The 27,525-nt window shown below is 55.7% G+C and overlaps 8 protein-coding genes across 8 annotated transcripts; 4 read left to right on the top strand and 4 right to left on the bottom strand.

The window, feature by feature from the left end:
• Positions 1–223: 223 nt before the first annotated feature.
• Positions 224–1,536, bottom strand: BO86DRAFT_127012 (uncharacterized protein). The gene has a single exon (XM_025666072.1). It carries the CDS (start codon positions 1,253–1,255, stop codon positions 347–349), a length of 909 nt encoding a protein of 302 aa, XP_025526389.1. The 5' UTR covers positions 1,256–1,536; the 3' UTR covers positions 224–346.
• A 2,238-nt stretch (positions 1,537–3,774) lies between these two features.
• Positions 3,775–11,261, top strand: fma-PKS (polyketide synthase fmaB; the record flags this gene model as incomplete). Its single annotated transcript, XM_025674535.1, has 7 exons — positions 3,775–4,241; positions 4,297–4,531; positions 4,584–4,603; positions 4,652–5,046; positions 5,112–5,235; positions 5,280–9,813; positions 9,866–11,261. Exons 1-7 carry the CDS (start codon positions 3,800–3,802, stop codon positions 11,259–11,261), a joined length of 7,146 nt encoding a protein of 2,381 aa, XP_025526388.1. The 5' UTR covers positions 3,775–3,799.
• A 68-nt stretch (positions 11,262–11,329) lies between these two features.
• On the bottom strand, positions 11,330–13,832 carry BO86DRAFT_341402 (transcription factor domain-containing protein). The gene is made up of 4 exons (XM_025669078.1): positions 13,626–13,832; positions 12,986–13,563; positions 11,974–12,920; positions 11,330–11,852 (listed from the first exon to the last, which is right to left on the bottom strand). The coding sequence occupies exons 1-4, from the start codon at positions 13,655–13,657 to the stop codon at positions 11,400–11,402; spliced, it is 2,010 nt and encodes a 669-aa protein (XP_025526387.1). The 5' UTR covers positions 13,658–13,832; the 3' UTR covers positions 11,330–11,399.
• A 962-nt stretch (positions 13,833–14,794) lies between these two features.
• BO86DRAFT_341399 (adenosine deaminase family protein) lies at positions 14,795–16,523 on the top strand (the record flags this gene model as incomplete). The annotated part of the gene is made up of 1 exon (XM_025669077.1): positions 14,795–16,523. One exon carries the CDS (start codon positions 14,795–14,797, stop codon positions 16,454–16,456), a length of 1,662 nt encoding a protein of 553 aa, XP_025526386.1. The 3' UTR covers positions 16,457–16,523.
• Positions 16,524–16,981: 458 nt separating this feature from the next.
• Positions 16,982–18,405, top strand: BO86DRAFT_433192 (uncharacterized protein; the record flags this gene model as incomplete). The annotated part of the gene is made up of 1 exon (XM_025675822.1): positions 16,982–18,405. The coding sequence occupies one exon, from the start codon at positions 16,982–16,984 to the stop codon at positions 18,011–18,013; it is 1,032 nt and encodes a 343-aa protein (XP_025526385.1). The 3' UTR covers positions 18,014–18,405.
• A 524-nt stretch (positions 18,406–18,929) lies between these two features.
• BO86DRAFT_457141 (threonine aldolase family protein) lies at positions 18,930–20,104 on the bottom strand (the record flags this gene model as incomplete). Its single annotated transcript, XM_025677207.1, has 1 exon — positions 18,930–20,104. Exon 1 carries the CDS (start codon positions 20,004–20,006, stop codon positions 18,930–18,932), a length of 1,077 nt encoding a protein of 358 aa, XP_025526384.1. The 5' UTR covers positions 20,007–20,104.
• A 2,012-nt stretch (positions 20,105–22,116) lies between these two features.
• Positions 22,117–23,404, top strand: BO86DRAFT_364813 (SDR family oxidoreductase; the record flags this gene model as incomplete). The annotated part of the gene is made up of 2 exons (XM_025670024.1): positions 22,117–22,530; positions 22,616–23,404. 2 exons carry the CDS (start codon positions 22,117–22,119, stop codon positions 23,402–23,404), a joined length of 1,203 nt encoding a protein of 400 aa, XP_025526383.1.
• A 16-nt stretch (positions 23,405–23,420) lies between these two features.
• Positions 23,421–27,297, bottom strand: BO86DRAFT_457139 (uncharacterized protein; the record flags this gene model as incomplete). Its single annotated transcript, XM_025677206.1, has 11 exons — positions 23,421–23,828; positions 23,906–24,183; positions 24,249–24,487; positions 24,558–24,677; positions 24,846–24,908; positions 25,154–25,365; positions 25,458–25,845; positions 25,893–26,082; positions 26,135–26,201; positions 26,265–27,071; positions 27,128–27,297. The coding sequence occupies 11 exons, from the start codon at positions 27,295–27,297 to the stop codon at positions 23,525–23,527; spliced, it is 2,838 nt and encodes a 945-aa protein (XP_025526382.1). The 3' UTR covers positions 23,421–23,524.
• Between the last annotated feature and the right edge of the window lie 228 nt (positions 27,298–27,525).

Genomic DNA, 27,525 nt, shown 5'->3' with positions numbered 1-27,525 from the left:
AGGTTAGATATGCCTGCTGAGAGATCACCGCTGGATGGCATATCGTGAGTGGGAAATATATTTCCGCGCCGTGCCGAAGAGATATCCCTAACAGTGGTTGCAATCTGCCAATTTACTCCCTGCCTTGTTGAGAGATGCCTCAGATCAAAATGGGAAGATCTTGTCAGATGCAGTTTATTATGGAAATGATACAAGGGAAACAATATGGCTGACTGCATTGGCTCGCTAAAGACTCGTACGAGGAGAATTCGCTCACAAACAAACTTATAAAAAAAAAAAAAAACAACCCAACAAAGAACGCCAACATGCGCACGAGTCATGCTAGATCTTATGATTCTCGACTACATCACACAAAATTCCCAGCGCGGTGCTGCGCTTCTGGCGGAGTATCCGGGGCAGCCGCCGGGGTCGGGCTCTGGCGCAAGACTTCACTCGTCGCGATAGAAGAGGGACGCGTTAATGGAGTGCTCAAGCCCAGTTCACTGCGGGAGGGTGCCGTCGCGAACATCACCGACGCTCGGTCAAATTTGGCCTCGCTCTGCGGTCGCGCGCCCTCGGTCAGGGATACCATCGAGTAGTCCGCGGCCTTGGCGGCTGCCCTGGCTTCGATGCGTCTTCTCTTGCGCTTATCCCGCGTGCACATGAATGCGGCGACGCCGATGAAAAGTAGGATCAGGATGGTGAAAGTGACGATGGCAGCAATCTCACCGCGGCGGTTGTAGGCAGCCTTGGCAGCGCTGGCGGAGTTGGTGGCCGAGGCGGTTGAGGTGGTGGTTGAGGCTGTCGACGTGGTCTTGGTCGTGGTGGTTGCTGCAGTGGTAGTGGATTGTGAGGTGGCGGAGGTGGTCGTGCTTGACGAGGTGGTGCTGCTTGCTGTAGAGGTGGTGGAGGAGACTGTGGAGGTGGTAGAGCTTGTAGTGGCTTCCGTGGTGCTGGAAGAAGTGGTAGAGGTGGTGGAGGTGGTTGACTCCGTCGTGCTCGTCGTTGACGTTGAACTCGTCGAGGTGGTCGACTCAGAGGTGGTAGAGGATGTCTCCTCAGTCGTCGAGGCTCGCTTCTGAATGACCCAGTCCCCATGAAAGCGTTTCGCGTGGGCCTTGAGGTTGTTGACATCGGCCGTTTGGGTGGCTACAGGTACGGTGACGGTGACAGTTGAGGTGGGAGCCCATGTTGAGGGTAGATCAGCAGCGGGGCCGGGATGAGCAGCAGCGAGAGAGGACAATGTCCCGAGTGCGATCAGATAGCGTAGTTGCATATTGTCTGGTAAGTAGTTGAGCGAACCTGGCTGGTCGAGAAGAAGATTGGTTGTTGAACAGTGGGAGCCGGATCTCTAGGCGGGCGAGACCTGCATTATCTATAGAACCGAACATACTGGCTTTCCACCCGAGCCATGACGAATCCCAGTCCAAGCACCAAGTGATGATGAATTCTCTGCGTGTTAGGGAGTTCTTGTCGTCGTACGTGGTAGTACTAGGGCTGAGGCTGCCCAGTTATTTTGGTGTTCGCAACGGATGCTGGTTGGCTCGTAAGGGTCGAGTGGAGCAGTGAACGCTCAACCGGCCACGCGGCTTGCGCTCCACCGTTGCTCGTTCTCATTTTCTGGTGCTATGGCGCACCCAAACACCACGAATTGATATGCACTATGCCAGACAATAGCGATATACTTAAGTGTACCCGAGTCGCCGTCGGATTGGAACGGTTTTGGGTGGTTGTAAAGCACAAAGCATCAACAATTGTGTACGGATAGAGATCGTTCCGAGACGCGATAAGGAAAAAACTTTAGCCCGCGATGCAGAAAATCTTGTTCGGAGTGGATGCATGCTACCAAGTCGAACGGCCGATCGTCTGGTTCTCACCACCACAACAAGCCTCGTAGGCTATGCCCCAGCCCCAGCCCCAGCCCCTCTCGTTTGTTTGACAGGCTATTTTCATCCGAGAAATGAACTTCTCGAAGAAGCCTGCGCCACACCCGCTCATTGCTCGCTGACTCAGCGGAATTTTGGCAAACTCAGATCAGCGACCAGCGACAGAGTGTCTCGCCTGGAATTCTGATCGGGCTAGGCCAATATCAACCCATTTCGATGCAATGATGTGAAGAGCGGTGGTCAACTCGACGAATCACAGCGGCCGTGACTTTCAAAGTTCCTTTGGTCGCGATGAAAGGCATAGGGGCTCGCTGTTCTGTGGTCCAACAAAGCTAAAATAGCAGACCGCGAACTGAATGAGTCTTGACGGGGTCATGGTCAATCCACAACGCTGCGCAAGACTCCCCCAAATTCGGCATGGAGACCGAATAAACATACCCGCTTTGTCATGGTCCACGTCAACTTCACTGAGCTTGTAGACTTTCAAGCCTCAAACCCAGTCTCCAATAGGCTCCATGGCCCTTGATAGCGTTTCAAATGTGGGAGCCATGGGTACGTAGTCGAAATCTCGGTGATAAGTCGATCTAGCCGCTTCTGATCTGCATTCAAGTCCGAGTCTAGCTAGCTGCTTCGCACATCGCGGTTCGATGTGAGGATATGAGCCACGGGTTGGCAATGAGATGTCAACTTCATCGATGACGGAAAGAACGCTAGAGTATACGATGTGTAGATTGAGGTCGTTGGAATGGAAAGCGATCGGGGAAACTGTAGTGAAGAGAAAGATTGTCAGTCGATGGCACTCCATCCGCAGCTCGCAGGGCTGAGTATACTGGTTATTCCATTCGCTGCTTCTATTGGCAAGCGATGTAGCACACTCACCGATCAAATCTGCCGACTCGAAGAATGCGTGGACTGGTCCAGGCCTTCCCGTCGAAGAGTGAACATGTGTATAGTGGATAATGGACAGTGGATAGTGAAAGTAGAAGGTAACTTGGAAGACGAACTTGGAAGAGTGGGTGGTTGCACAAGGCCTGCGGAGATAAGAGACAGCCAGCCGGAGATAATCTTTGAGAGCTCGGGAGAGCTGCTCCCGTGACCCTCGGATATCCTGCCCCTCACTCCCTCACTGCTCCCTCCCTCCTTCCCTCTTCCTCGTTTTCGATTGAACTCCCTAATCTACTCTCTCTTCGATCCAGAGAACCTCGAAATCATAGGCGAGAAGCATTTCCCCCGTGTACTTCTTCAACTCGAGTGGGAGAGATCGACTGCAAATGTCCATCTACCTCGACGAGGAGATAGCTGAGCGAGTACAGTGCCCCCTCTTCCGAGTATTGGTCTACACGTCCTATACTGATGATCGTCTTGCCATTCAAACAGCTCACTAATATAACACCCCTCTTTGAGCAACCAACCGGCTTTTGAAGGAATCGGCTCCCCGCAACAAAGCCATTTTCTCCGTGGCTAGGTCTCATAAGCGGCGGTCTAGGGTCATGATAACCCCGCGTCAGATCGGCATTCTGAATCCTGCAGGCCCCTTGGCACGAGGACAATTCGGGTGGTGCTTGCGGCGTTGGCTTTTGTTTCCGCCTGCTTTTGGCATGTCGATTCGCTGGCCACCAGTGTATCCTAGTTGGAAAATGAAGCAATTTACCTTTCAACAGACCGCCTCTCATTTGCAGCAAGGGCGGCGCAAGGGCACGGGGTGGTGTGAAGGTTAATCGTGCCATGAACGCCTTTCCCGTGCAGGAGCCATTCTCAAGACAACGCATCACAATTGGTGCGATGCGCTTGTTTGATGATTGCTGGGTCGTAGTGCATGACTAACTAGTCAATTTCCTCCTCCACCTTCATCTTCAGCATCTTATGATCTGATCCTGGATACAATCCACCAAATGTCCCTCGCCAGCACCCTCCCCCTTTGACTCTCTTCCACCATGGCACTGACCCCTGAGACTTCAGACTCGTCGACGAGTCTGCTTTCAAGATGTTACATCCAAGAGCCCATTGCCATCGTGGGCATGTCATGTCGACTTCCGGGCCAGAATGACTCGCCCCATCGCTTATGGGAGTTCCTGATGAAGGGTGGTGTGGCAGACACAGAAGCTCCCGAAACGCGATTTAACCGGAAAGGCCATTACGATGGTTCAGACAGACCACGAACTTCAAGATCCTCTGGCGCCATGTTCATGGAAACCGTGGACCCTGCCGCGTTTGATGCCAAATTCTTTAACATCACTCCTCAAGATGCGATATCAATGGACCCTCAGCAGCGAATATTGCTGGAGGTCGTCTACGAAGCGCTCGAGAATGCCGGCATTTCTCTCGAGTCAATATCAGGCGAGAAGTATGGCTGCTATGTGGGCGCCCACCCTGGAGGTAGGCTCATCCGGTTCAGGACACTTTCCTTGTGCCGACGCTGACAACCCAGCAGATTATTGGGATATCTTCGCACGCGACCCTGATGCGCGACCGTCCAACGTAGGTATTGGGTGCTCCGGAACGATGTTGAGTTGCAGAGTGAGCCATTTCTTGAACATCAAGGGTCCCAGCATGCCCATTGATACCGCTTGCTCCAGCTCGTTAGTGGCTATGGACGTCGCTTGCAGAGCTTTGCATACTGGAGAGATCAACGGAGCGATCGTGGCGGCATCTAGCCTAATTCTCAAGTAAGTGACGACTCGATTGCGCCACTCATGTCCATGATACTAATTTGCGCAGCCCGGAATATGCTTGCGAAGGTATGCAGCTATTCCACAACTTGAAGCGGTCGTGACTAACAGACCTAGGTGGCACAATCAGATATACACATTCTCCTACCGGTCGCTGCCATGTCTTTGACGCCAAAGCTGACGGCTATGTGCGAGCGGAAGGTATGAATACGGTCATTTTAAAACGACTCGATGATGCACTCCAAAATGGCGACCCAATTCGAGCTGTCATTCGAGGAATCGCAAACAACCACAATGGTCGCACTCCGGGTATTGCCTCTCCAAGCGGCGATGACCAGGCCGCAGCCGTGCGACAGGCCTACGCAAATGCAAACATTACGGACTTCTCTCACATCGGATACCTCGAATGCCATGGAACCGGCACTCTGGTCGGTGATCCGATTGAGACTGAGGGTGCTTCCTTGGTCTTTGCGCCGTACAGACCAGATGATCAACCACTGCGGATAGGATCGGTTGGAGCGCCCATTGAAATGACCTGCACTACGAAATCAGATGATGGAAGCTAACATTTTACTAGATCAAGAGTAACATTGGACATTCTGAGCCAGCCGCAGGCTTGTCGGGAATCTTGAAGGCTGTAATGGTCCTCGAGACTGGGAAGATTCCAGGCAACCCAACATTTCTTACACCGAACCCCAACAGTATGTCCCATATCCACTTCCTGTATCTTTGCTAATTGTTACAGTCGACTTCAAGAAGTTGAAACTAGAAGCCTCACGGCATGTCACCGACTTTCCCGACATGCCATTCCGCCGTGTTGGCGTCAACTGTTTTGGTTTCGGTGGGTCGAATGCGCATGCGATCCTCGAGGAGCCAAGCGTAGTCCTCCAAGGCTATAAACCGACATATACATCCTCGTTCCATAAAAGCTCGGGTAATGAGGACGAAGCGACCACCAATCGGCCCTATCTGCTGTGCTTTTCAGCCAATGATGAGGCATCGGTCCGTCGCTATATACAAAACATGACTGAGCATATGCAGGATGAAAAGGTCAAGATCAAACTGCGTGACCTTGCCTATACGCTCGGTACCCGAAGAAGTCATCTGTTCAATCGAGCTTACATGGTTGCCGATAGCCCCAACTTTTCGCAACCCACCCTCGTCACCTTTGGCAAGAAAAGCGCCCGGCCGCCTCAGGTCGGCTTCCTCTTCACGGGCCAGGGATCTCAATGGCCAGAGATGGGTCGTGAGCTACTCCAGGCGTTTGAGCCTGCACGCGAGATGATCAGGAATCTTGACAGCGTCCTCCATTGCTTACCTGACCCACCGAAATGGACTCTGTATGAGGAGCTGACCACCGCTCGAGATGCGGAGCATGTGCGAAAACCCGAATTCAGCCAGCCGCTTGTGACAGCACTTCAACTCGCTTTGATCGCGGTTCTTCGTGGTTGGGGAATTGTGCCAAATACTGTCGTTGGCCACTCGTCTGGTGAGATCGCGGCCGCCTACACCGCTGGGTACTTGACAGAGGCGGAGGCTATCATCATCGCCTACCACCGAGGAAAGGCGTCAGCGGACGAGAAGCCGGGTGGCGATGCACTGGGAATGTTGGCTGTAGGCATCGGAGCTGATGAAATCGTCCCGTTCATGGACGGCTGCGAAAATGTTCAGATCGCCTGTTATAATAGTCCCAAAAGTCTTACCTTGTCTGGCAATAAAGCAGGACTAGAGGAGGTGAGGTCGCGACTGGTAGAAGCAGGTGTCTTTGCGCGCATGCTGCAAGTCGACATGGCCTATCATTCTGCGTACATGGAGAGTGTTGGAGCAGCCTACGAAAGGCTGCTAGCGCGAGATCTGCCTCCAACATTCCACGGCAACAGGGCATTTGACTCAGTTTCCATGTTTTCGTCGGTTTACGGCTCGAAGCAAGAGCAGGCACCCGACGTTCATTACTGGAAGACTAACATGACATGCCCCGTTCGATTCGACGACGCTGTGCGCTGCATGCTGTCTGAAGAGTCTCCTATTGACAAACTCATTGAGATTGGTCCGAGTGGCACCCTGAAGGGACCCATTGCACAGATCATGGCTAGCATGGGCAGCAGGGCGACGGCTACTACCTACCTCTCGGCGCTGAAACGAGGTCAAGACTCGATCCGCGCCACACTTGAAGTCGCCGGTGAACTATACCTCTCCGGTCTCCCCGTTGACATGGCTCAGGTCAACGAAGATGTAGAGTCCTCCGCCCCTCGGGTGATTATTGACCTGCCCAATTATTGTTGGAACCACTCCACTAGGTACTGGAATGAAAGCGCCGCCAGTAGGGATTGGCGGTTCAAAAGGTTCGTCCAGCACGATCTCATTGGAAGCAAGGTCCTCGGCGCATCCTGGCGGGCACCACTGTTCAAGAAGACTATGAACCTGACCAATCTGCCGTGGCTGAAGGATCACCGTATTGGCTCAAACGTTGTGTTCCCGGGTTCCGGTTACCTCGCCATGGCCATTGAAGGAATCTACCAGTTACAGTCAATGAACGGTCTATCCTCTGCTGAAACAGCGAGTGATCTATGTTATCATCTACGCAATGTGCGCTTCGAAATGGCTCTCACGCTTGAAGAAGGGATCGAACCAGATGTCTACTTATCTCTCAACCCCCTCCCAGGGTCCAAGGATGTGTGGTACGAGTTCTCAGTGTCATCAAGTCATGCTGGCGGCGCCACAATCAAGCACGCAGGTGGTCAGATCCGGGTCCAAGACCCTATTCTCGACGTCGCCTCCATAAGAGACCTTGCCCCTCTCGTAAATCCTGTGGCCGGAGATCTCTGGACCAAGGCATTTGCCGAAATGGGATTCGAATACGGCCCGGCATTCTACCTGCTCGAGAAAGTCGAGGCGCACGCGGGCAAGCGTTATTCTCGTTCCCTGGTGACGCTCTGTGAGCCTTCTGTCGCTGGGAAGGCTCAGTCACATTATCCTTACCATCCTGCGGCTCTTGATGGCATCTTTCGAGCGACAGCCCCTGCATTCTGCGAGGGACTCCGTACACGCCTCAAGGAACCTCTCGTTCCATCAGCATTTGACGACCTGATTATCAACCCGAACCCGAACCGCCCGGCCTCGGGAATGGCTGTCGCAACCAGTGCATACTCCGGCAGAGGGCGCGAGAATACTGGAAAGAGCTTCTGGTCTGACGTATCCATGTACGATCCTGATACTGGGGCGCTGCTCATGCAGTTGAAGAACTTTTCAACCCATCTTATCGACCTCGGGGTGGATCCCATTGCATCACAGTGGCTGACCCGCGATGTCTGGAAGCCGGACATTACCACATTGATGTGCGATGCGTTGTCAAAGCTAAATGTCCCTCAGGAGGAGTCAGTACCGTATCTTCTTGATTTGATGGCCCATAGAAATCCTGCCTTGGCTATCTTGGAGATCAACCTAGGAACAGGAGCCGAAACCAGCACGTGGTTTGAGAGAAAGGCCTCTACTGCTACAGAGTCTTATCGTAGATACTGCTGTTTGGGAGAGGACATTGAGGCACTTGACCGATTACAAGCTCGCTATCGGGAAAGAAAGAACGCTTCTTTCTTTGTCTACGACCGCGAAGGCGCGGCTCTGGGATTAGACTCTACAGAGGAGACTTTCGATGCGATCATTGTTAACTTCGGCACGGACCAAGAAGTAGCCCCCTTGTTGAGGAAAGCAAAGGGTCTCCTCTCAGCAGACGGACGTGTTTTACTCACCGGATTGAACGCCCAGGGTGCGGGGGACCAGTCGTCGCAAATTGATGAGGTTTCGTTCTCACAGGTCCTACCAATCCCTGAAATCGATAGTCTGGCCTATCTATGTGGCTTATATCCAGCCGCCAAGAATGGTGGAACTTCCAAAACGTTGCATTTGTTTTACATGGAGCCTTCCACATCCCTGACCCAGGCGATCCGGGCTCATTTGCACGCAGCGGGCTGGGAAGCAATTGAGCACGTCTGCAACCCCGACAACATTCCCGAGTCCAGCACTGTCTTGGTAATTGACGAATTGTTTGCCCCTGTCCTACCTCAGATCTCGGACGAGCAATGGCAGTGTCTGCGTGGTCTCGTTGGACGAGGCTGTAAGATCCTATGGGTCACACACGGAGGACAAATGCAGGTGACGGAGCCAGACAATGCTATGATCTCTGGTCTTTTCCGCTCCATCCGATCTGAAGACCCATCAGCGGTCGTCATGACGCTGGACGTCGAGAGTCGGGACGATCCATTTGCACCTAGCGCCATAGTGCACGCCTTGGCGCAGCTAAGTCGCCCGCAAGCCCGCTGGCTTACAGACTGCGAGTACGCCGAACGCAATGGCATCATCTATATCCACCGCGTTGAACCATACAAGCGTCTGGACAAAGCCATTGAAGAAGAAACCGACACCCCGATCTTGACCCGGATTCACGATCTCGATTCCACTGTCCAGCTCCGAGCCGAGAGACTAGGCACACTTGACGGACTTACCTTCTGCGAGATCGCTGAAGTCGCTTTACCAGACCACGATGTCGAGATTGAAGTACAGGCTGTGGGCCTCAACTTCAAGGACGTGGCCGTCACGATGGGTATCGTACCTGAAAACGAATATCTTCTTGGCTTGGAGGGGGCGGGTATTGTAAGACGCGTGGGCGCTGGACTGTCCCCGGACCTTGTAGGCAGTCGCATGGCTTTCATCATCAAGGGATCGTTGGCAAACCGAGTCCAGGTGCCGATTGGTTACACTCATGAGATTCCGGCGTCCATGTCATTTGAAGAGGCGGCCAGTATGCCGGTGGTTTACTCCACGGCAATCTACTCTCTGTTCAACATTGGCAATCTTCAAAAGGGCCAGAGGGTATTGATCCACTCGGCAGCCGGAGGCGTGGGTATCGCATGCATCCAACTTGCGCTGTACGCCGAAGCAGAGATATTCGTCACGGTCGGCACCGACGAGAAGCGACAGTATCTGCATGAGACGTTCGGCATCCCATTCGACCGCATGTTCACTTCCCGGAGTACTGCGTTTGCTGCGGAGATTATGAAAGCTACGAATGGGGAAGGGATCGATGTCATCGTCAACTCACTGACAGGCGAGTTGCTCGATGCTACCTGGCGAATCTGTGCCGACGGAGGCACGATGGTAGAGATTGGCAAGCGGGACATTGTCGAGCGCAATTATCTCTCGATGGAGCCGTTCGATCGCGGCTGTTCTTATCGGGCCGTCGATCTCTCCCATGCTAAGATCATGCGTGATGGAGTGCATTTCAAGTAAGCGGTTCCCAAGATAACCCATTTACCACCCCTAACCACCTGTCTACAGACTCATGAAGCGCATCTTTGAACTCACCGCCGGAGGACATATCAGCCCCATTACTCGCATAACGCCGTTCTCGATGACCCAGATCCCCGAGGCATTCGCCTACCTCCGGAGCGGCAAGCACATCGGCAAGATCGTCATCAGCGACGGTGAAGCAACAGGAGACATCGCAGTGCCCGTTCGTCGGTTGCAGCACAATGTGACCATCACTGACACCACGGCCTTCCTTATCGTTGGAGGCCTCAAAGGCCTCTGCGGCAGCTTTGCCATCCGCCTCGCCTACCGCGGTGTGCGCCACATCGTGATCATGACTCGCAGCGGCTGCCGCGACCCACGTTCGCAGGCCGTGATCGCGCAATGCCGCTCGCTGGGCTGCGAGATCTACGACTGCCGTGGGGACGTGGCGCGCATCGTGGACGTGCGACGGGCCTTCACACGCGCCCCCTACCCGATTCAGGGGGTGATCCACGGCGCGATGGTCCTCCGCGACCGGCCGTACGAGACGATGACGGTTCGGGAATTCCATCAGGCGACCGAAGCCAAGGTGCACGGCGCATGGAACCTGCACAGCGTAGCGACCGAGAAGCGCCTCCCGCTGGGCTTCTTCCTATGTCTATCCAGCATCTCCAGCGTGGTCGGCAGCAAGGGCCAGGCCAACTACGCCGCGGCCAACAGCTTCCTCGACTCCTTTGCCGCCTACCGCCGCTCGCTCGGCGCCCAGTGCCTGACCGTCAACCTCGGCGTGATCGAGGACGTGGGCGTCATCGCCGAGTCGGACGCCCTCTCGCAGCGCTACCAGCGTTCCATCGAGACCACCGCCATCCCGGAGAGCGCCCTGCACGCGATCCTCGACGCGGCGCTATGCTGCCAGGTCGCCACCACCACCACCACCACCACTGACCCTAGTATTCCGCCGATCACACAGATGATCACGGGCCTCGCCCTCCCGCAAGACCCCGAGCAGTCCATGCTGCGCTTCGATCCGCGGTTCCGCACGCTCTTCGCCGTGAACAGCGAGTCCTCCTCTGCTGCCGGGGGGTCTGGGAGCAAGACCGACCCCCTCGCGCGCGCGGTACAGCAATTCCAAAGATTGTTTCCGGTGGATAAAAATACCGATCCCGACGAGCAGCTGGTGCAGCAGACCTGTCTGGAGATCCTGGGCACGCGGCTGGCGCAGATGCTGCGGTGGGACGACTCGCAGCAGGTGGAGCCGGGGCAACCCCTGTCGGTGTACGGGCTGGATTCGCTGGCGGCGGTGGAGTTGCGCAACTGGATCAAGGCGGAGATGGGGGCGAATGTCAGTACGTTGGATATTGTGAATGCGGATAGTTTGGTGATGTTGGGGGGCAGGGTGGTGGCTAAGTTGCGGGCTGAGCGGGAGAAGGGGGTAGATCGGTAGACAGATTTCTGTTTGGTTGCTTTATCTGATTATGCATAATCCGAATACACGACTAGTACCTTGCTTGCCGTGAAACAATCGTAAATGCTACAAGCATCATTAACCTCCAACCCGTCGGGCAGCCCATGCGTAACGTAGTCACCCCAACCCAGGCCAAGCAGCATCGAACCCCAGATCAAAGCCCAACGACCAGTTCTCGTCTAAGAACGGCCACTGGACCATCTCCGACCCCAACTGCGGCTCGACATAGTCCGCGGTAGCCGTGCCAGCGCTGCTGACCCCAGCCGTAGTGGGCACCTGCGAGACAAGTCCCCCAGCAGCCACAGCACCACTTCCCCGCGCAGCCCTACTACCACTGCCACCGGGGTCAACCTCAGCCCGAGCATCCCCGTCCCCACCCCTCGACCGAGCAGCCGAGATCTCCGGCCTCTCCACTCGAATATCCCCGTACTCATCGAGCGTCCCCGCCAGCGTGAGATGATCCGGCCTCTCCATACTCCGTTCCGCCGAGGACGCCGCATTCGTCCCCGATAGACTCCCTGGCAGCCTGGCAGTGGAATAGAACCGATTTGCTTCTTGGAGGGTCCGCCACTGTTGACATACATTAGCCATGCCCACTTACTATGACCACACGTGCTCATGTCACCGTACACCCACAAGCATCATCCAACCGTACCACCTAAAATCAAGAAGGGGAAAGAGACAGACGTACCCAACTATGCCCAACCACCCAATACCGACACAATCGCTCGAGGTAATCGAAGTTGCGCTTCTTCTCGTGCTCGGCGCGCGCCCGGCCGCCGGGGTATCGGGCGGGGACGACGGAGCCGTACATGTTGATGTGGGCGGCGACGAAGACGCTGTAGCCGGCGTAGGAGGTGATGACGGGGGTGCCGGAGGCGTCGAGGGCGGCGATGATGCTGCCGATGTGCTGGGCGGCGGTGAAGAGATGGTCGAGGGCTTTGTCGGGGTCTGTATCTGCATCGGTGTCTGTAGCTGTAGCTGTAGCTCTGGTGGCCGAGGCTGTGGCCGGGGCCGGGGCCGGGGGGTGGGTGGAGAGGAAGGAGTCGCGATAGAGGAAGAGGCGGCTCATGAAATACACCAGATTGATGTAGGCAAACAACTCCCCGTACCCCAATGCGACGTGGGCCTGGGCGCTCGTCTCGGGGAACCGCACCGTGACGTCCTGCAGCTCGCGCCATTCGTCCAGCTCCCCCTTGAGGGTCGTCCACATCCCCACGGAGTCGCCGCCGGCCCGCCCGCGGCGGTTCTCGTTCGCGAATCGCAGGATCCGCACGAAGATGTCGAACCCGCGCGTCACGATGCTCAGCCCCCGGTCGATCGTCAGCAGCCCCTTCACCCGCGACGAGGATCCCTGCGTCATGTCGCGGGGCATCAGCCGCGTCGGACACACCCGCCCGAACGTGAAGTCCTGGTCGCTGATGGGCAGGGGCACCAGGATCTGCCGGAACGAGAGAGCGATGTGCTGCCGCGCGCCGGAGCTGAGCTCGCAGTCCTGCGCGAAGCAGCACCAGTACGTGCGCACGAGCTGTTCGTAGGCGATTTGGGTCTGTGGGGCTGCATGGAAGTCATCCGGGTTGTGCTCCATGCTGTCGTCGGCAGTTTTGAGGAGGGTTTGCAGCATGTAGGTTGCCATTCCTGGTGTTCAATTTAGTGGGGTTCTGGGGGAGAGGTGGGGGGGGGGGGGGAAGAAGAGTGCGTACCGCTGTACATCCACGCACGATAGGGATGGCCGGATCCCCATTCGTACAGCGAGAGCATGACCAGGGATTGCGCGAGGTAGAGCGAGGGCGCTTCGAAGGCGCGATGCGCCAGCTGCGTCCGCGCGTAGGTGGCGTACGTCTCCTCGGGGGCGAGGTCATCGTCGCTCATGAACCGCACGCACAGCGAGAGGAGTGAGGCTAGGAAGACTGGATCCACGGACGCGAGATCGTTGGAGAGGTCGGCGATAAGGGACGGGTAGTGCAGGAAGTTCACGACGGGGAAGCGCTTGCGGTAGATATCGCAGGCATTGATCAGGGTGGCGGTTGAGAGGGTTGCGATGGGCGTGGTGGATGTACTGGGCATGACAGGGCTGCTGAGCTCTGGCGAGGCATTGGTCGCTCTGCTTGCGCGACGCAGCGTGCTACTGGGATATGGAGTGGTGGATTGGCGACTGCGAGGCGTACGGATCGCCGCCGGGGAGCGTGGGTCGGTGAGCACGCAGGTATCGTCGCGGTTGAGGCGGTGACATCGGCGACACGGGGGTTGGCCATCGTGCACGCATTTCACTTTCGACCGGCTGAGTTCATCAGTGAGGGATAGGCTAACAGTACAATGGGGATGTGTTGATGGGTGGCCTACCGACAGCTGTCGCAGGAGATGGACAGACGCATTGCGGAGACGATGCGATGAAAGAAAAGCCGAGGATCGGGAATGGCGGGATTTGGCCGGCTCGGGAATGATAGGGTTTGTTCTGCGAAGCCCGCACGGTGGATCCCTTTTCCAGTTCTTGTTTCTTTCTTATCATTCCTGCATTTGTTTCGTTCTGGACGGGGCCGGGAATTGCGCTTGACTCGGTAGCCGTTGGGAATTTGGTGACTGACTGGGACTGATCTCACCCTGACTCGAACGGTGGTAACTTCCTGCCTGAGGCAGTCAGGATCTGGTCTCGGAAGCGTTTGCTCCGTGTTCCGTGCTCCGTGAGCACCTCGTTTCTGAGGCAGGAAGTTCACGTGATCATCATGAGTCTGTGATCAGGCAAACCGTGCAAACAGGCTCGATTGTTGTGTTTTCCGCGGCCATTGCCTGAGTATTCTCGACCATACCTTTGATCCCCCCGACACATTATGTTTATGTTACGCTACTTGAAATTGCCCTCATCGCTGATGCCACTATGCATACCGCATCGAGTTCCAATCTCAGTTGCTCGGATTCTGTGGCATCGAAACCTCGGACCAAGGTCTTTCACGCGCGTGGGCTCCACAGTGGCCGGGAACCATCGCATCGAGTACAAGTGAATCAAGTTGACTGTCGACGAGGTGCTGGAGTCGGAGTGGATGGTGGGATGGGCTTTGCCTGAGTATAAGCGGAGTCAACAGTGTGCGACCTAAGGTGTGCCACCTCATATTGGTGTGCAGATTGATTGCTGGTCTCCAGGGTGAAGGTGAAGGTGAAGGTGTGTGCTGATCAATAACCTTGTCTACGGCATGGCGCTTGGACAGAGTTCCCTGTCACGCTTTAGAGACCTAATAGGTTGTTGTGCCGTCTATCAGTCGGAAGGCTACACTCCGTTTCTTCATTGTTGTGACAAACATAAGCTACTCGACGATGCCAACCAAGTATGGCAACGTCATTTGCCGCATTTGTTACGATAGCGGTTAATCCCCACTAATTCACCTGAAGAGGCAATTAGGGACGGTCCATCCTGATTGCGGTCGATCAACACCCCGCTTATCTACATTACACATACTCTGGACTACCCCTCCATTGTTTCTTCATCTTTCATCGATTTTACTATCTCTCAACCCAAGATGACGCAGACAAAAATCCAACGTCACCTCCAAGAACGGTCCGCTGTACTCGACCAAGAGAAAACCATCCGCCACGACCATGCCTTCAAGACAAACATGTCCGCCACGGCGCAAACCGCTGCGAAGATCGTTGCCCGCATCCGCCAGCAAGAATCGGAGATCTTTTGGACAACACCTGAGGGGAGTCACAGTGAGGCTAAGCACCCCGTCGTGTTTCCTGGCATGTCCTTTGCGATCTCGCGCGATCGGATGCACAAAACTTCGCTGTGGAGACTCGTGTCCGCCATGCCCAAAGGGTGTCTCCTGCATGCCCATATGGAGGCGATGATTGACATCGACTGGATGCTCGACCAGGCGCTGCAGATCCCCGGATTTTGGGTGTCTAGTCCTGCGTCACTGATGCTTGGCGCGTCAACGAACCCGCCAGCCTTCGAATTCCACTACCGCCCAAACCGGCCGGTCGCTGAAGCAACTGCGTCCATCTGGGAAGCCGATTACCCTCCAAACGAGCTCATTCCCATCGCCGAAGTCGCTCGCACCCATCCCAGCGGGGAGTTGGGATTCAAATCCTGGGCCATCTCCCAGATGACCATCACTGAGGATGAGGCCCTGTATCACCATCACCGCGGCATCGTCGACATCTGGAAGAAATTCGCCTCTTGCTTCCGCGGCATCGCCGGGCTCTTCTATTCGGAACCTATCTTCCGCCGCTGTGTCCCCCGGCTCCTGCAGCAGCTGCACTCCGACGGGATCAAGTATGTCGAACTTCGTCTCGTACCGCGCCCATTCCACCGAACGGGCTCGGACACCCCTGAACCCGACACCCACTACTTCCTCGAATGCTTCTCTCAGGAGCTGCAGCGGTACTGCTCCTCCGCGGACGGCTCCGGTTTCTGGGGCGCCCGCCTCATCTGGACCGCGATCCGCAGCCTACCAGACGACCTTCTCCGCGCATCCATGCAAGACTGCCTCTCCAGCAAGGCCGCTTACCCCGCGGTGATTGCAGGCTTTGACTTCGTCGGCCAAGAGGATCTAGGCCGCCCGCTGGTCGAGCTCCTCCCGCTCTGCGAATGGTTCCAGCAAGAATGCGCCCAACGCAACCTCCAAATTCCGTTCTTCTTCCATGCTGGCGAGTGCTTGGGAGATGGCGATGCCACCGACGCAAACCTAGTAGACGCCATCCTGCTCAAGTCCCGCCGCATCGGCCACGCGTTCTCGCTGTACAAGCACCCCGTGCTGATCGAAATGGTGAAGGACCAGAAAATCCTGATCGAGATGTGTCCCATCTCGCACGAGGTCTTACGTCTCACGGCGAATATCCTCACGCATCCAATGCCGGCGCTGCAGGCGCGCGGGGTGGCGGTCTCGTTGAACAATGATGATCCCGCTATCTTGGGCCATGGGGGAAACGGGCTAAGCTATGATTTCTATCAGGTGCTGCTTGCATTTGAGAACACGGGACTTGGGGGCTTGGCGAAGATGGCGGAGGATAGTGTGCGATGGGCGGCTTTTGAGGATGAGGACGAGATGGCGTGGTTGGAGGGCATTGAGGGGAGGGTGAGTGAGGGAGTCAAAGCCGCACGGCTGAAAGAGTGGCGAACTGCATTTGAGGATTGGTGTCAGTGGATCGTAAAGGAATTCGCAGGTGAACCTGAAGAGTAGACAAGGCATCGATCGACGAGGTGCAAGACCGATGGCCATTGGTGCCTTTGACATCAATATATACTCCATCCAGAATCCTAACAGGGAATCCATGATAGAATACATGCTTTACCAAGAAGCAGTTATGCTCAACTATGACAAAATAGCTAGATTTCAACATTTTCACCATAGCCATCGATCGCTACCTAGTCAGGACGTCCTTCCTCCTGCATCAGGATCTGTTCGACGCCTTAGACAGGTTGCCACGTGACTCCGTTGCGCCTTCCCCTTACCTCCTTGACCACTTCTCGGTTCTTTCAATGATGTAGGAGTTCAGAATGATGGCAGCAGCCAACAGGACAGGCCATGCTGCTGTGGGATTCCAAGAGCACCAATTCACACCGAGTCACTCAACAAAGAAAGCCGGGCTCTTTGTTCACACGTGATCGAATCCAGAGTATGGCTTGGATTGAAATCCCCCACGCCTCCTACTGGGTCTTTATTCCCTTCCCACCCCTTTTCTCGCTACATGTGATATCAGGAGCAATGCGGTCAAAAAGTCGACAGACGTCCGGCATCCTTGCATGTCCGACAGAGATATTCCGCTTAATCTTCAAGTCGTTGTCGCGCACTGAACTTCGTTTGCTATGTCTAGTACATAAGATTCTGCGCGCTCATGCTGAGCCACTCCTCTATGGTGGGATCTTCTGGATCTGGAGGAAACCCCATTCTCCTCCGATTCCACTCCTTCTACGCACAATCTTGCGCAGGCCTCAGCTGGCCGCTCACATCAAATCTTTCCACCTCGACATGACAGCCTTCCATGAGTACCACCCAGATGTTGGACGTTACATTATCCACGATCACCCTTTCGTTGATGAGCTGGATGAGCACATCGCATTTATACGCAGAACTGGCGTTTCACATCGCAGGTCTTGGATCCGAAAATTGCGCCAGGGGACTACAGATGCTTTCCTTGCTCTCCTCTTGGCGCAACTCTCAAGTCTACGATCTTGGCACATCAGCGGGGTTGTGACTCGACACTCCAATCTGGTCGGTTTGACGCTTGTCTCCGCCATCTGTGAGTCGGGAAGGTATCAACTGCCCAACTTCCAGCATTTACGAGAGGTGAATTCCCACTTCATGCCGCGTTCAAACCGCAGGAAGGCTGGCAGAGAGCCGCGCAAAAGTCTGCCCTGGCATGCGACCAACATCTTGCCATTCTTGTATTTGCCGGATCTGGAGTGCCTGTCGGTTTCGCTGGGGAGCCCAATCGTGTGGCCTACGCCGCATCTGCCCGCCTCATCCAAGCTCCGATCCCTCGATCTGGGACAAGTCCATGAAGCGGATCTCGGTGAAATCCTCTCGGTCACCCCTAACCTGGATACCCTCCACTGGTACTGGTCCTACCCGACAGATGTCGTTGATGGGGTGAACACGTCCACCCTCGATCGTGGGCAGCTTGTTGCTGCGCTCCTTCAAGTTCGCAACACTCTCCGGGAATTAACCATCGAAGCTGTTGCTTTACTTCCGGGGGCCCGCCGGTTTCCCCGTAGTCTCTTGTTCAAGGATACCTGAAAGAAGCTCGTCCATTTTGACAAGCTCGTGGCCCTGGAATGTCCGCTGGTGCTCCTGATGGGACTTGAAATAGACGACGTTCAAAGGTTCAAGGAGCCGGTTCCAAGTAATATCGAAATACTACGCCTCACAGACGACGTATGGTACCCGGATGATGGTATTCCAACGCAAGAATTTCTTCGGGACCCCTCCGACATCCTGAGAACGCTTTGCGCATGGCTCCAGGCGCCGGATTGGAGAACCCAAACGCCTCACCTGCGTCGCATTGAGCTCTGGCAGAGCCGGTCCAGTCCCGCCTATCGCGAGGATCTGGGGCAGCAGCTCACCTACCTGGGTGCTCGAGTCGGGGTTCAGATTGAATATCGGCGGAATTCATGAGTGATCGGTTGAGCCAGTGGCCTTGGATTTTTTGGGTGGTTTTGGGTGGTTTTGGGTATTGATTCCATCGCTATTAGAGGAAATATATATTCAAAAGTGCTGGACCCGCGGTTTATAAGCGACGGTCCCGGCCGCCTATCAGCATCAAGTTTATCAGGTAGATTTCATGTAGTCGCAGCTGATTTGCAGCGCCTCCAAGAACGGCGTACATATATAATGTGATGTAGCTGCAATACTTCCCATACTCCTCCGCTCCAGGCTTCTTGTCTTGGTAAGGCTCCCACATTGGGAGGAGGGCTAGGCAAGATAAAGCCGGGCTTCACCGCCTTGATCGGGGATAATTCGGCTCTTCGGGGCAACCCCACTCAATTTCATCTCCAACTCTCCTCCCCACTTGAATCATCATGAGGCATCGATCGTAAGATCAACTCCAACTCCAACCCACGAAAATGAAAAATTGACAGTCATGACTCATTAACATTAATACTCTGTATTATAGACATTCGTAACGCACCCCCCGGGGCCCAACAGCCAGCCATCAAGCCCGCACCCGCCGCACCTGCCGCACCCACTGATTCAGCTTCTCGACCTGCGTCTCGTCCGTCGCCCACGAGGTCACGATCCGCACCACGGTGTGGCCGTCGACCTTCTCCCACTCGTAGAACCGGATGCGCTCCTCCAGCAGCGGCAGGATGTCATCCGGAATATGCACGAACACCTGATTCGTCTCCGTCTCGGCGGCGAGCGCGAAGCCCATCTGCACGAAGTTGTCGGCCAGCCGGCGGGCCATCTCGTTGGCGTGGCGCGCCAGCTCGAAGAACAAGGGGGTGTCGGGGTCGCGGAACAGCTCGGCGAACTGCACGCCGATGACGCGGGACTTGGCCAGCAGCGCGCCGTGCTGCTTGATGTGGAACTCGAAGCCCTCGGCGATCGCGCGGCGCACGACGACCGCCTCGCCCAGCAACGCGCCCATCTTGGTCCCGCCCACCCAGAAGATATCCGCCAGGTCGACCATGTCCCGCAACGAGGGGACCTCCGGGACGGTCGTCGTGGCCAGCGCGACGCCCAGCCGCGCGCCGTCGACGAGCAGCAGCAGCCCGCGGCGGCGGCACACGGCGGACAGCGCCTGCAGCTCGGCGCGGGTGTAGACGGTGCCCAGCTCGGTGGACTGGGAGATGTAGACGAGGCGGGGCTTGGCCATGTGCGGGAAGAACTGGTTGCGGTCGAGCTCGCGCTCGAGCCGGTCGGGCAGCAGCTTGCCGCGGCAGTGCGGCACGCCGATGATCTTGTGGCCCGTGGCCTCGATGGCGCCGGCCTCCTTGCAGCTGATGTGGCCGGAGTCGACGGCGACGACCGCCTCGTACGGCCGCAGGCAGCTGGCGATCGAGATCAGGTTGGCCGACGTGCCGCTGGGCACGAAGTGGATGGCGACCTCGTCGGCGGTGGTGTGCAGCTGCGCGTGCAGGAGCTGGCGCGCCTCGTGGCTGTAGTCGTCCGTGCCGTAGCCGGTCTGCTGGGGCATGTTGGTCCGGAGGAGCGCCTCCAGCAGGCGCGGGTGCGCGCCCTCGCTGTAGTCATCCAGGAAGCTGTAGGGGGAGGAAAGTTTGACGATCATGATGCCGGATCACAATCTCGGCCAGACAGGGCGAAAAGATGAAGCGGAGGGGATGGGATTAGACCGTAACGTGAAGCTTTGGAACCATCAAACAAAGAATTTTCCTTAAACCATCAACCACGCGGTGAAAACGGGGGGATGGGATTCTTTATACGTAAAACGAAACGATAGCCACGTCTGGGCCCCGAGCGGCGGATTCCCGATGGGGCTCGGGAATACACCCGCAGAAAAAAACGCTGCGTCGGGAATAAATCGGGAACGTCCGCTCGCCCCAGTTTCGATTTGTAACATTCGAGCGGGTCAGTCCACTATTCTTAGCCTCAAATGGCGTTTTCATTGCATAATCCGTTCCACGGGATTCCTCGTGTGCGACTCAGGTTGGTCTTGGACAGGGATATTAATAATTGGATGGTCTGGGGGGGGGAGGAGGGGGGAGAGAGCAATATCCGTTAACTTACCGCCAGTTGTGCCCATGCGTTGAGACTCGGGAATCGGGATGATCCTGGAATGCTTGATTGTTCCTGAACCTGCTGGCCCAATGGGCTGGGTTCCTGGGTTGGTCAATTGAGTTGGATTCCTTGCTTCGAGGGGTAGTGTTGATTGGGTTGGGTGGGAGGATCCCCACTTGCTTATTTTCTAGCGAGCTGGAGGGTACTAAAGGTTGGCCTTGTGACTGGGTTGAGTCGCGTGATTTTTCATCGCCGCTAAGGTTAACGTTAGCCCTAATCTTCTTCACCCAAAGAATGATCAACAAGTCTACTTCGCTAGACTTAGTGGTGTTGGGTTTATCTCTATCGAATTTCCTAGCATTTCTTTGCAAGTTCTATGCACCATGTCAATAGCTTCGCTTTCCAGACATCAGCGTGGTGAGGGGAACAGGCAGCTCATCAGTGGATGGCGACTGTATATTCTGTAGCATGAGCCCCTGAACGATCTTCAGACGATTTCTCAACAGCGCCCGGTGCTTAAATGTACAGCGAATACCCTCTGCTCCTAATTAAACGTCTGAGACACACGCTTCATAGCGTATGGATGTTTGACCTCAATAGCATGAGTCAGCCCCACAGCTAGAGTAATCTGGCCATGCCCTGAAGACGGTTTGTCGCGATCGTCGGCCCGAGCATCAGTGTGGAGACACCAGGATGTCGAGTCTATTGACAGCACCCACCTATGAAACGTATGTTGAGCAGGACTCCTCTTATGGTCTGTGCAAGCATGAGTTGCGCTCAGTTGTAATATGTTGCGTTGCTGTCTGCGAAGTGAGCGGACATATGCTGGGGATGATGCCGGGTAAAGGATACAGCCGCCCTGGGTCGGGCTGTGGAGCGTCTGACCATGATTAGTATTCACAGTATGAGATGGCGCTTCTTGTATGTAGTCATGGTATGGATCCACACTCGGTGGATAAACCTCCATCTGTGCAAGAGTGTAACGATCGCTGTGGCAGTCATCTTGGAGAGGGCCCCGGGTATACACGCCCAGGGACCATTAGGGTTATGGAAGACTAACATCCACACCAGAACGGGTTGCTCGCCATTCATTCGGTATCTTGCTCCGAACGGAAGAAGTTGGAAAGGGATTGACCTGAGGGCTGGGTTTGACTGACGTGCTTTCCTTGTAGTGAAGAGCTTTCCTGTCTTTTGTGTATTCAGGACAATCACACCGTGTTTAAGGATAAACTCTCGCGGGTTCCAGACACCTCCGAAGGTAGTCTCTTTAGCAGTTGGCTGTGATCTCATCTGTTACTGTGTAATAGTGTAGATTGTTTCAAAGTTAGGGTATGACATATTGAAGTCAGCATTTAGTCCCTGTGTCTGTCATCGATTACTCGAGGAGTAGCAAGCCAATTCGACACATTGATTGGCTCGCGGCTATACTAAGCGTAGGTACCGGCGCATGCGCTACTATAGAAGTGGATCAGACACTGCACACTGACAGGCCAATTCACCCACAAATATGCAACTATATCAACGGGTAGAACAAGATATGCAACCCCTCTCCGCTGTTGAGGTACAGTACCCCTCATTTCTGACACTTGTAAACATCCCACATCCCATCCTCGCTCACTACCTCCTTCATTCCAACCACAACCCATCCAACACCCACAGCCATGACCACCCCCCCAAACCACGCCCTCGTCTTCGGCGCCTCCGGCATAATAGGCTGGGCCTTCGTCAACGAGATCCTGCAAGACTACCCAGCGCCCAACACCTTCTCCCGCGTCACAGCCTTCACCAACCGCCCGCTCTCCCCGAAAATCTCGCAGTGGCCCCCCTCCGACAAACTGCACCTGATCTCCAACCTCGACCTCATCCACACCGACCCAACCAGCCTGTCCACATTCCTGCAATCACACCTCCCCGATTTAGAGACCGTAACGACCGTCTACTTCTGCGCGTACATCTTCTCCCCGGACCCGGCCAAAGAAACCGCCCTGAACATCCACATGCTCCGGACCACAGTGGAGGTGGTTGAATCTCTGTGCCCTAATTTCCGGATGCTCGTGCTCCCCACGGGCGTCAAGGTGGGCCCCTTACCCCTTGCCCAAAATCGCTTCCTCTTTCCCCTTCCCCTCATTCATTCCATATATGGATACTGAGTAAAGAAAGGCCTACGGAGTCCACCTCCTAACTTCCTTCCCCTTCGCCACGCACCTCCCCCTCCGCGAAACCCACCCACCCCTCCCCGAACCCCACGCCACGCAACTCTTCTACACGCACCAGCACGCCCTCCTCCAGGAGCTCTCTGCGAGCAAAAAATGGAGCTACATCGACCTCCGCCCGGACATCGTGGTGGGCTTCGTGCCCAACAACAACCAGCACAGTCTCGCGCAGTGGCTGGCCCTGTACCTGAGTCTGTACCGGTACATCCACGGCCGCGGGGCGGTGGTCCCGTTCCCTGGAACGGAGAGAAGCTGGGCCGCGCGGGCGCAGGATAGTTCGCAGGATGTGATTGCCCGACTTGGCGTTTTTCTATCCTTGCAACCCCGCAATGAGGTCGGGGGCCAGAGTTTTAATGTGGCGGATACGAAAGTGCCGGGGACGTGGGCGGGGAAGTGGGCGGTTCTCTGTGAGTACTTTGGGCTGGTGGGGGTAGGCCCTGAGGAGGGGGAGGGGCTGGATCCGGCGGAGTTTTTGCTACAGCATCAGGCTGAAAGGGGGGAGATGGCGAGGGAGTACGGGTTGAAGGGCGGGCATGGGACGGCGGAGGATGGGGTGAGTCTCAGCCATGTGCCGAGTTTCCTGATGAAGGGGTTCGATTTTGATCGGCCGCTGGATTTGGGGAAGATGCATCGTGTGTGGGGAGATGGGGCGGAGGAGAGGGATGCACGGGGGACGTGGTGGGCAGTTTTTGATCGGTATAAGGCTGCGGGGATTATTCCGGATTTCGAAAGGTGAATGTATCCTCTTGTGTATCATGTATAGGGTGTATAGGGTGTACTGAATATCATGTGTGAACGAACGGCACAGTATGTGCGGTGATAAGGCGATAGGCGAGGTTGAAGGTATAGGTGCAGGCTAATGCCCACCCCCCCTCTCCATCGCCAGCTTCTCCCTCACCGGCGCAAAGATCCTCTCCACCACCTCCGGCGTATGCGCTGCGAAGTACGGACTGGGCGCGATGTTCCACTCCGGCACCACGCGGCGACCCTCGGGCCCACGCGCCCAGATCTCCACCACCGCGCCTCCTCCGTATTCCCCTGCCTCGATCAACTGGAACATACACTCGGCAACATCGGCCGGATCGAGCAGCTCCTTATCAACGAGGGAGTACTGTTCCATCGCCGCCGGGCGGTCCGTGAAGAGCGGCGTTCGCACGGCTCTGTCCCCTGTATCAGCACGTCGTCCTCTATCCTAGCGCAACCCGAGTCACTCTTTCCACCGAAGGAATGGACATACCCCGGACAAACAGCTGTGACCTTCACCCCCTCCATCGCCTCATACGGCGCCATGGCCTTGACAAACCCCCAGACCGCATGCTTAGCCGCCGTATACAAGGGCGCCGCCGGCGCCGCCGCAATTCCCGCCAGGGACGAGACGCAGCACACGACGCCTTTCTTGTTCGCGCGCAGCAACTCACGCATCGCGATGCGGGTCAACTTTATGGGATGGTTGGCGTTGATATCCATCGCGGCGTAGCCCGTCTCTTCCGTGTCGTCCCAGAAGTTAGACCATTCCTGTCCGATCTTATGTTAGTCGTTGGATTGTGGGCTTTTGTCGGTGAGGAGCGGGGGAAGCGTACAGGATCAAAAACGCCCGCGGCGGGGATATACACATCGGGTACATCGCCCCATTTGTCCAGGGAGGCACGGATTAGAGCTTCGAGGTCGGCCCAGTTGCGGACGTCGCAGGGTTGGAAGAGGATTGAGGTGGTGGTGGTGCTATTCACCAAGGTTTCAGCTGCAGGGGTCAGTTTGAGGTCCGCGATGATGGTCTTGGCGCCTTTGGAGGCGGCGACTTGGGCGGCTGCTAGACCGATGCCTGGCACTAAGTCAGATATTGGAGCTTAGAATAAGAGGGGTGTTGTTCATGTAGGGCAAATCTGTCTTACCAGATCCCCCGCCGGTGATCACAACGATCTTGTCTTTGACGGGGAAGTCTCCGAACATGGTGCTGAGGTGAATGGGATTGTTTGTACTCGCAGTGCAGAAAGATGCGGGGTTGTAGGACCCTTTATTCAGCCCAGCAAGGTGCACTTCCAAGGCCTTACAAGGTGGATCCTGAACTAGCGTCGATACAGGGATTGTTGATTGCGTCCATCGGCAAATCATCCTTCGTTGGCACGAACTTAAGACATGCACGATGAAGTACGACATGAGTCGCACCAATCAAAACGCACCAATCGAAAGCAGCCACTTCACCAACCCCTCATCATGTGGTTCAATCACTGGAGGGCATGTCTCTAGAGGAATCGATACAAATACTCCAGATTCTCCAGACTAATCGTCGGATTATGCGATGGCGACGACAAAATATCTGTATATTCCGCGTCGAAATTGAATAACCCATCCCCGTGCTGCACAGGGTCATCCCCGTTTGGCAATTTCGGGGAAGGATAAATCGGGGGCAATGAGTCGGATTGCAGAACAGGTGGAACGGCCGCAGTTCCCTCAAGACGCAGGGCTAACGGCGCATCCGCCCCTTTACTTTCATGAGTTCCGGTGTCACGCGTGAAATCCGCCGCATGCCTGTTGCAATCCGTCAACCGTAAAGTGCGGGCCGTGCTATCATCCAGACGCCGGAAGAAAAGCTCGAGCACCCAATTCTCCAGATCCCACGACTTTTGCAACTCCTGCAGACCTAGCAGACAGAGCCTTGCGCGGTGTTCGGCTAGTTTGCGGCCAGTACCGGTCTCTCTCCTGAACTGGAGGGTATGGGTGCACAGCGTTGAGAAAACGTGCGTGATTCTGACTCCTTAGCAAAGCCGAACCAAATAGGGAGTCGGACTTACAAATGAGTCGGCCCGTGCTGCACAAGGTTGTGCGACAGCATTTCTTCGATGATTCTCGTGCTTCGTGTGGCGGCGTCGACGGCGATCTGGCCGTGTCTATTCATGCCATCTTCCAGAGGGCGAAGGGATCGTGGTCGGTAAAGCAATATATACAGGTTACTAGCCCAAGGTGAGTCGCAGAGCACACCAGCGGAAACTCGGCCATACTTGTAAGTCATATACATTAGTCCAGTGAGGAACTTAGCCCGCGGGGTCACCGCACTCTCTTGTTTCAACTCCACCGGAACATTCGATTCCCATTCGATCAGCTGGTGATGCAGATTGCTTCGAGTCTCTTGGCTGGGTTGCGATCGGCTGGGGGAGTACTGTGTTGCGACAATCGTGCGGACTGTGCTGTTAGCACAAACATTTCCCAGCACCAGAACACGAACGTACGTATTCTCGCAAGCTTGGCCATTTCCACCGGATACTCCAGATCTCCCACCTGCTGCACCCCAAACACGGACGTGTCATCCAGCACTTCAGTCTCCCGAACATCATCTGACCCAAGCATAGCAACATCACAATCCTCATCACGGATGCGCGGCGGCAAACCCAGTGCGGCTGCACTCTGCTGATCGCGTGTCTATCCATAGCAGGTCAGTGTCCTACCCCAGATGCCTGAAAGGAGATCTCACATAAAGCGCCCACCAGATCCGCTTCCAAAGCCTCTCTTCCTTGGCCGACCGAAGCGAGAATTTTGCCCTGCGTCAAGTCACCCATCAGCCAGTCTCCGAACAAAAAGCCGCCCCCAAGGATGGAACCCACATCATATGCATCCCTCGCTTCTCCGCCAGACTAATGGCAATCCCCAGCCAATACCTGATACCCCTGTCCTCAGACGGCCCTCCCCGCCAGAAGCTGAGCAGAAACAACGCCTGCAGCTTCACCGTCTTGTCCGCCTCCCAGTCCGCATCGTAGAGCGCTTTCGCACGACTGTAGAAGAGGAACTTCGCTGAGTGGCGGTCCAGAAATTCCGTCTGGGCTAAGGCATCGTCCGTGCAGAGACTTACGCCGATAAACAGCATTCCGTGCAGCAGCAAGAGTGAGAGACTTCCCTGGAGGTAGGAAGACTGTGCATTCGCGCGGTCGAGAATGGGGAAACATGGGTGAAACCAGTTGAAGTACGCTTGTAGCAGGAGTGCACAGGTACTGGGTGAGGGGAAGGAAAATGCGCCGTCTGCTTGGAGTTGGTGCTCCAATCGCACTTTGCGAGCGCGCAGGGCTTCGTCGCGCGCGTGCGAGACATTTGAGCGCCCGGGGATGGGGTAACAGAGACGAGTTTGTGGAATGGTGGTGGTGGTCGATGTGTCTGGGGATGCGTGCTGGCCCTCGTCGATGACGACGGTGAGGGGGCTGGACTCGCCCAGAAAGACGGTCTGGTGGGTGTCGTCTGCTTGGTCGGATATCAGCGGGGCCGTAGGATAGCCGAGGTAATTTCTCTGTGGTAGGTTGTGCTGTTCATTTGCTAGTGACAAGGATACTTTGCTGTCTTCGATGTGGGATGAAGGCGAACGCGAATGCGAAGGCGTCGAGGTCTTGGGAGTGTGTCGGGCAGTCTTCTTACGGGGGTACCTTGTGGAGATTAGCAATGCCGCAAACTGATCAGAAAAATTGGAGATAGAACTCACTTTCCCCGTTTTGACACGCCAATAGTGCAGGGGACGTTCGTGGCAATGCAGTTGTGGCACGGGCGCGTCTCCTGCACATTGCAGCGGATGCGCCGGCGGTTGCAGTGGAGACACGCCTGTTTGGCACGGGATCGGGGCTGGTGTGGAGTGGAACTGTCCTGAGAAGGCATCTTCAGAGATTGCCTTCATCAGAGCGTAAGTGCGATTGGGGGTTGTGCAAGAAGAGAGGAGAGGAGAGGCGTGTGGAGGAAAGAGAAAGCATACAGCCGATATAGCCAAGTCGGCATCTTGTCAGTTGGCCGGGGCGGCATTGCTCGGCGTAAAGCCAGACAGCCGATGTATGACGCCACACTATCATCCCTTCAGGCTTCAGGGTCTGCTTGGGAGTTAATCTGACG

Source organism: Aspergillus japonicus (genome assembly GCF_003184785.1).
Source record: "Aspergillus japonicus CBS 114.51 unplaced genomic scaffold BO86scaffold_34, whole genome shotgun sequence".
Lineage (NCBI taxonomy): Eukaryota > Fungi > Ascomycota > Eurotiomycetes > Eurotiales > Aspergillaceae > Aspergillus > Aspergillus japonicus.
The sequence above is the reverse complement of the archived record's forward strand: the minus strand, read 5'-3'. Positions and strand labels throughout refer to the sequence as shown.

Coding starts and splice junctions, on each gene's coding strand:
- BO86DRAFT_341402 (XM_025669078.1), bottom strand. CDS start 13,657: ATGCGTCTGTCCATCTCCTGCGACAGCTGTCG. Junction 12,921..12,985: donor TCGTGCGTGGATGTACAGCG/GTACGCACTCTT, acceptor ATTGAACACCAG/GAATGGCAACCTACATGCTG. Junction 11,853..11,973: donor GGGTGGTTGGGCATAGTTGG/GTACGTCTGTCT, acceptor GTATGTCAACAG/TGGCGGACCCTCCAAGAAGC.
- BO86DRAFT_127012 (XM_025666072.1), bottom strand. CDS start 1,255: ATGCAACTACGCTATCTGATCGCACTCGGGACATTGTCCTCTCTCGCT.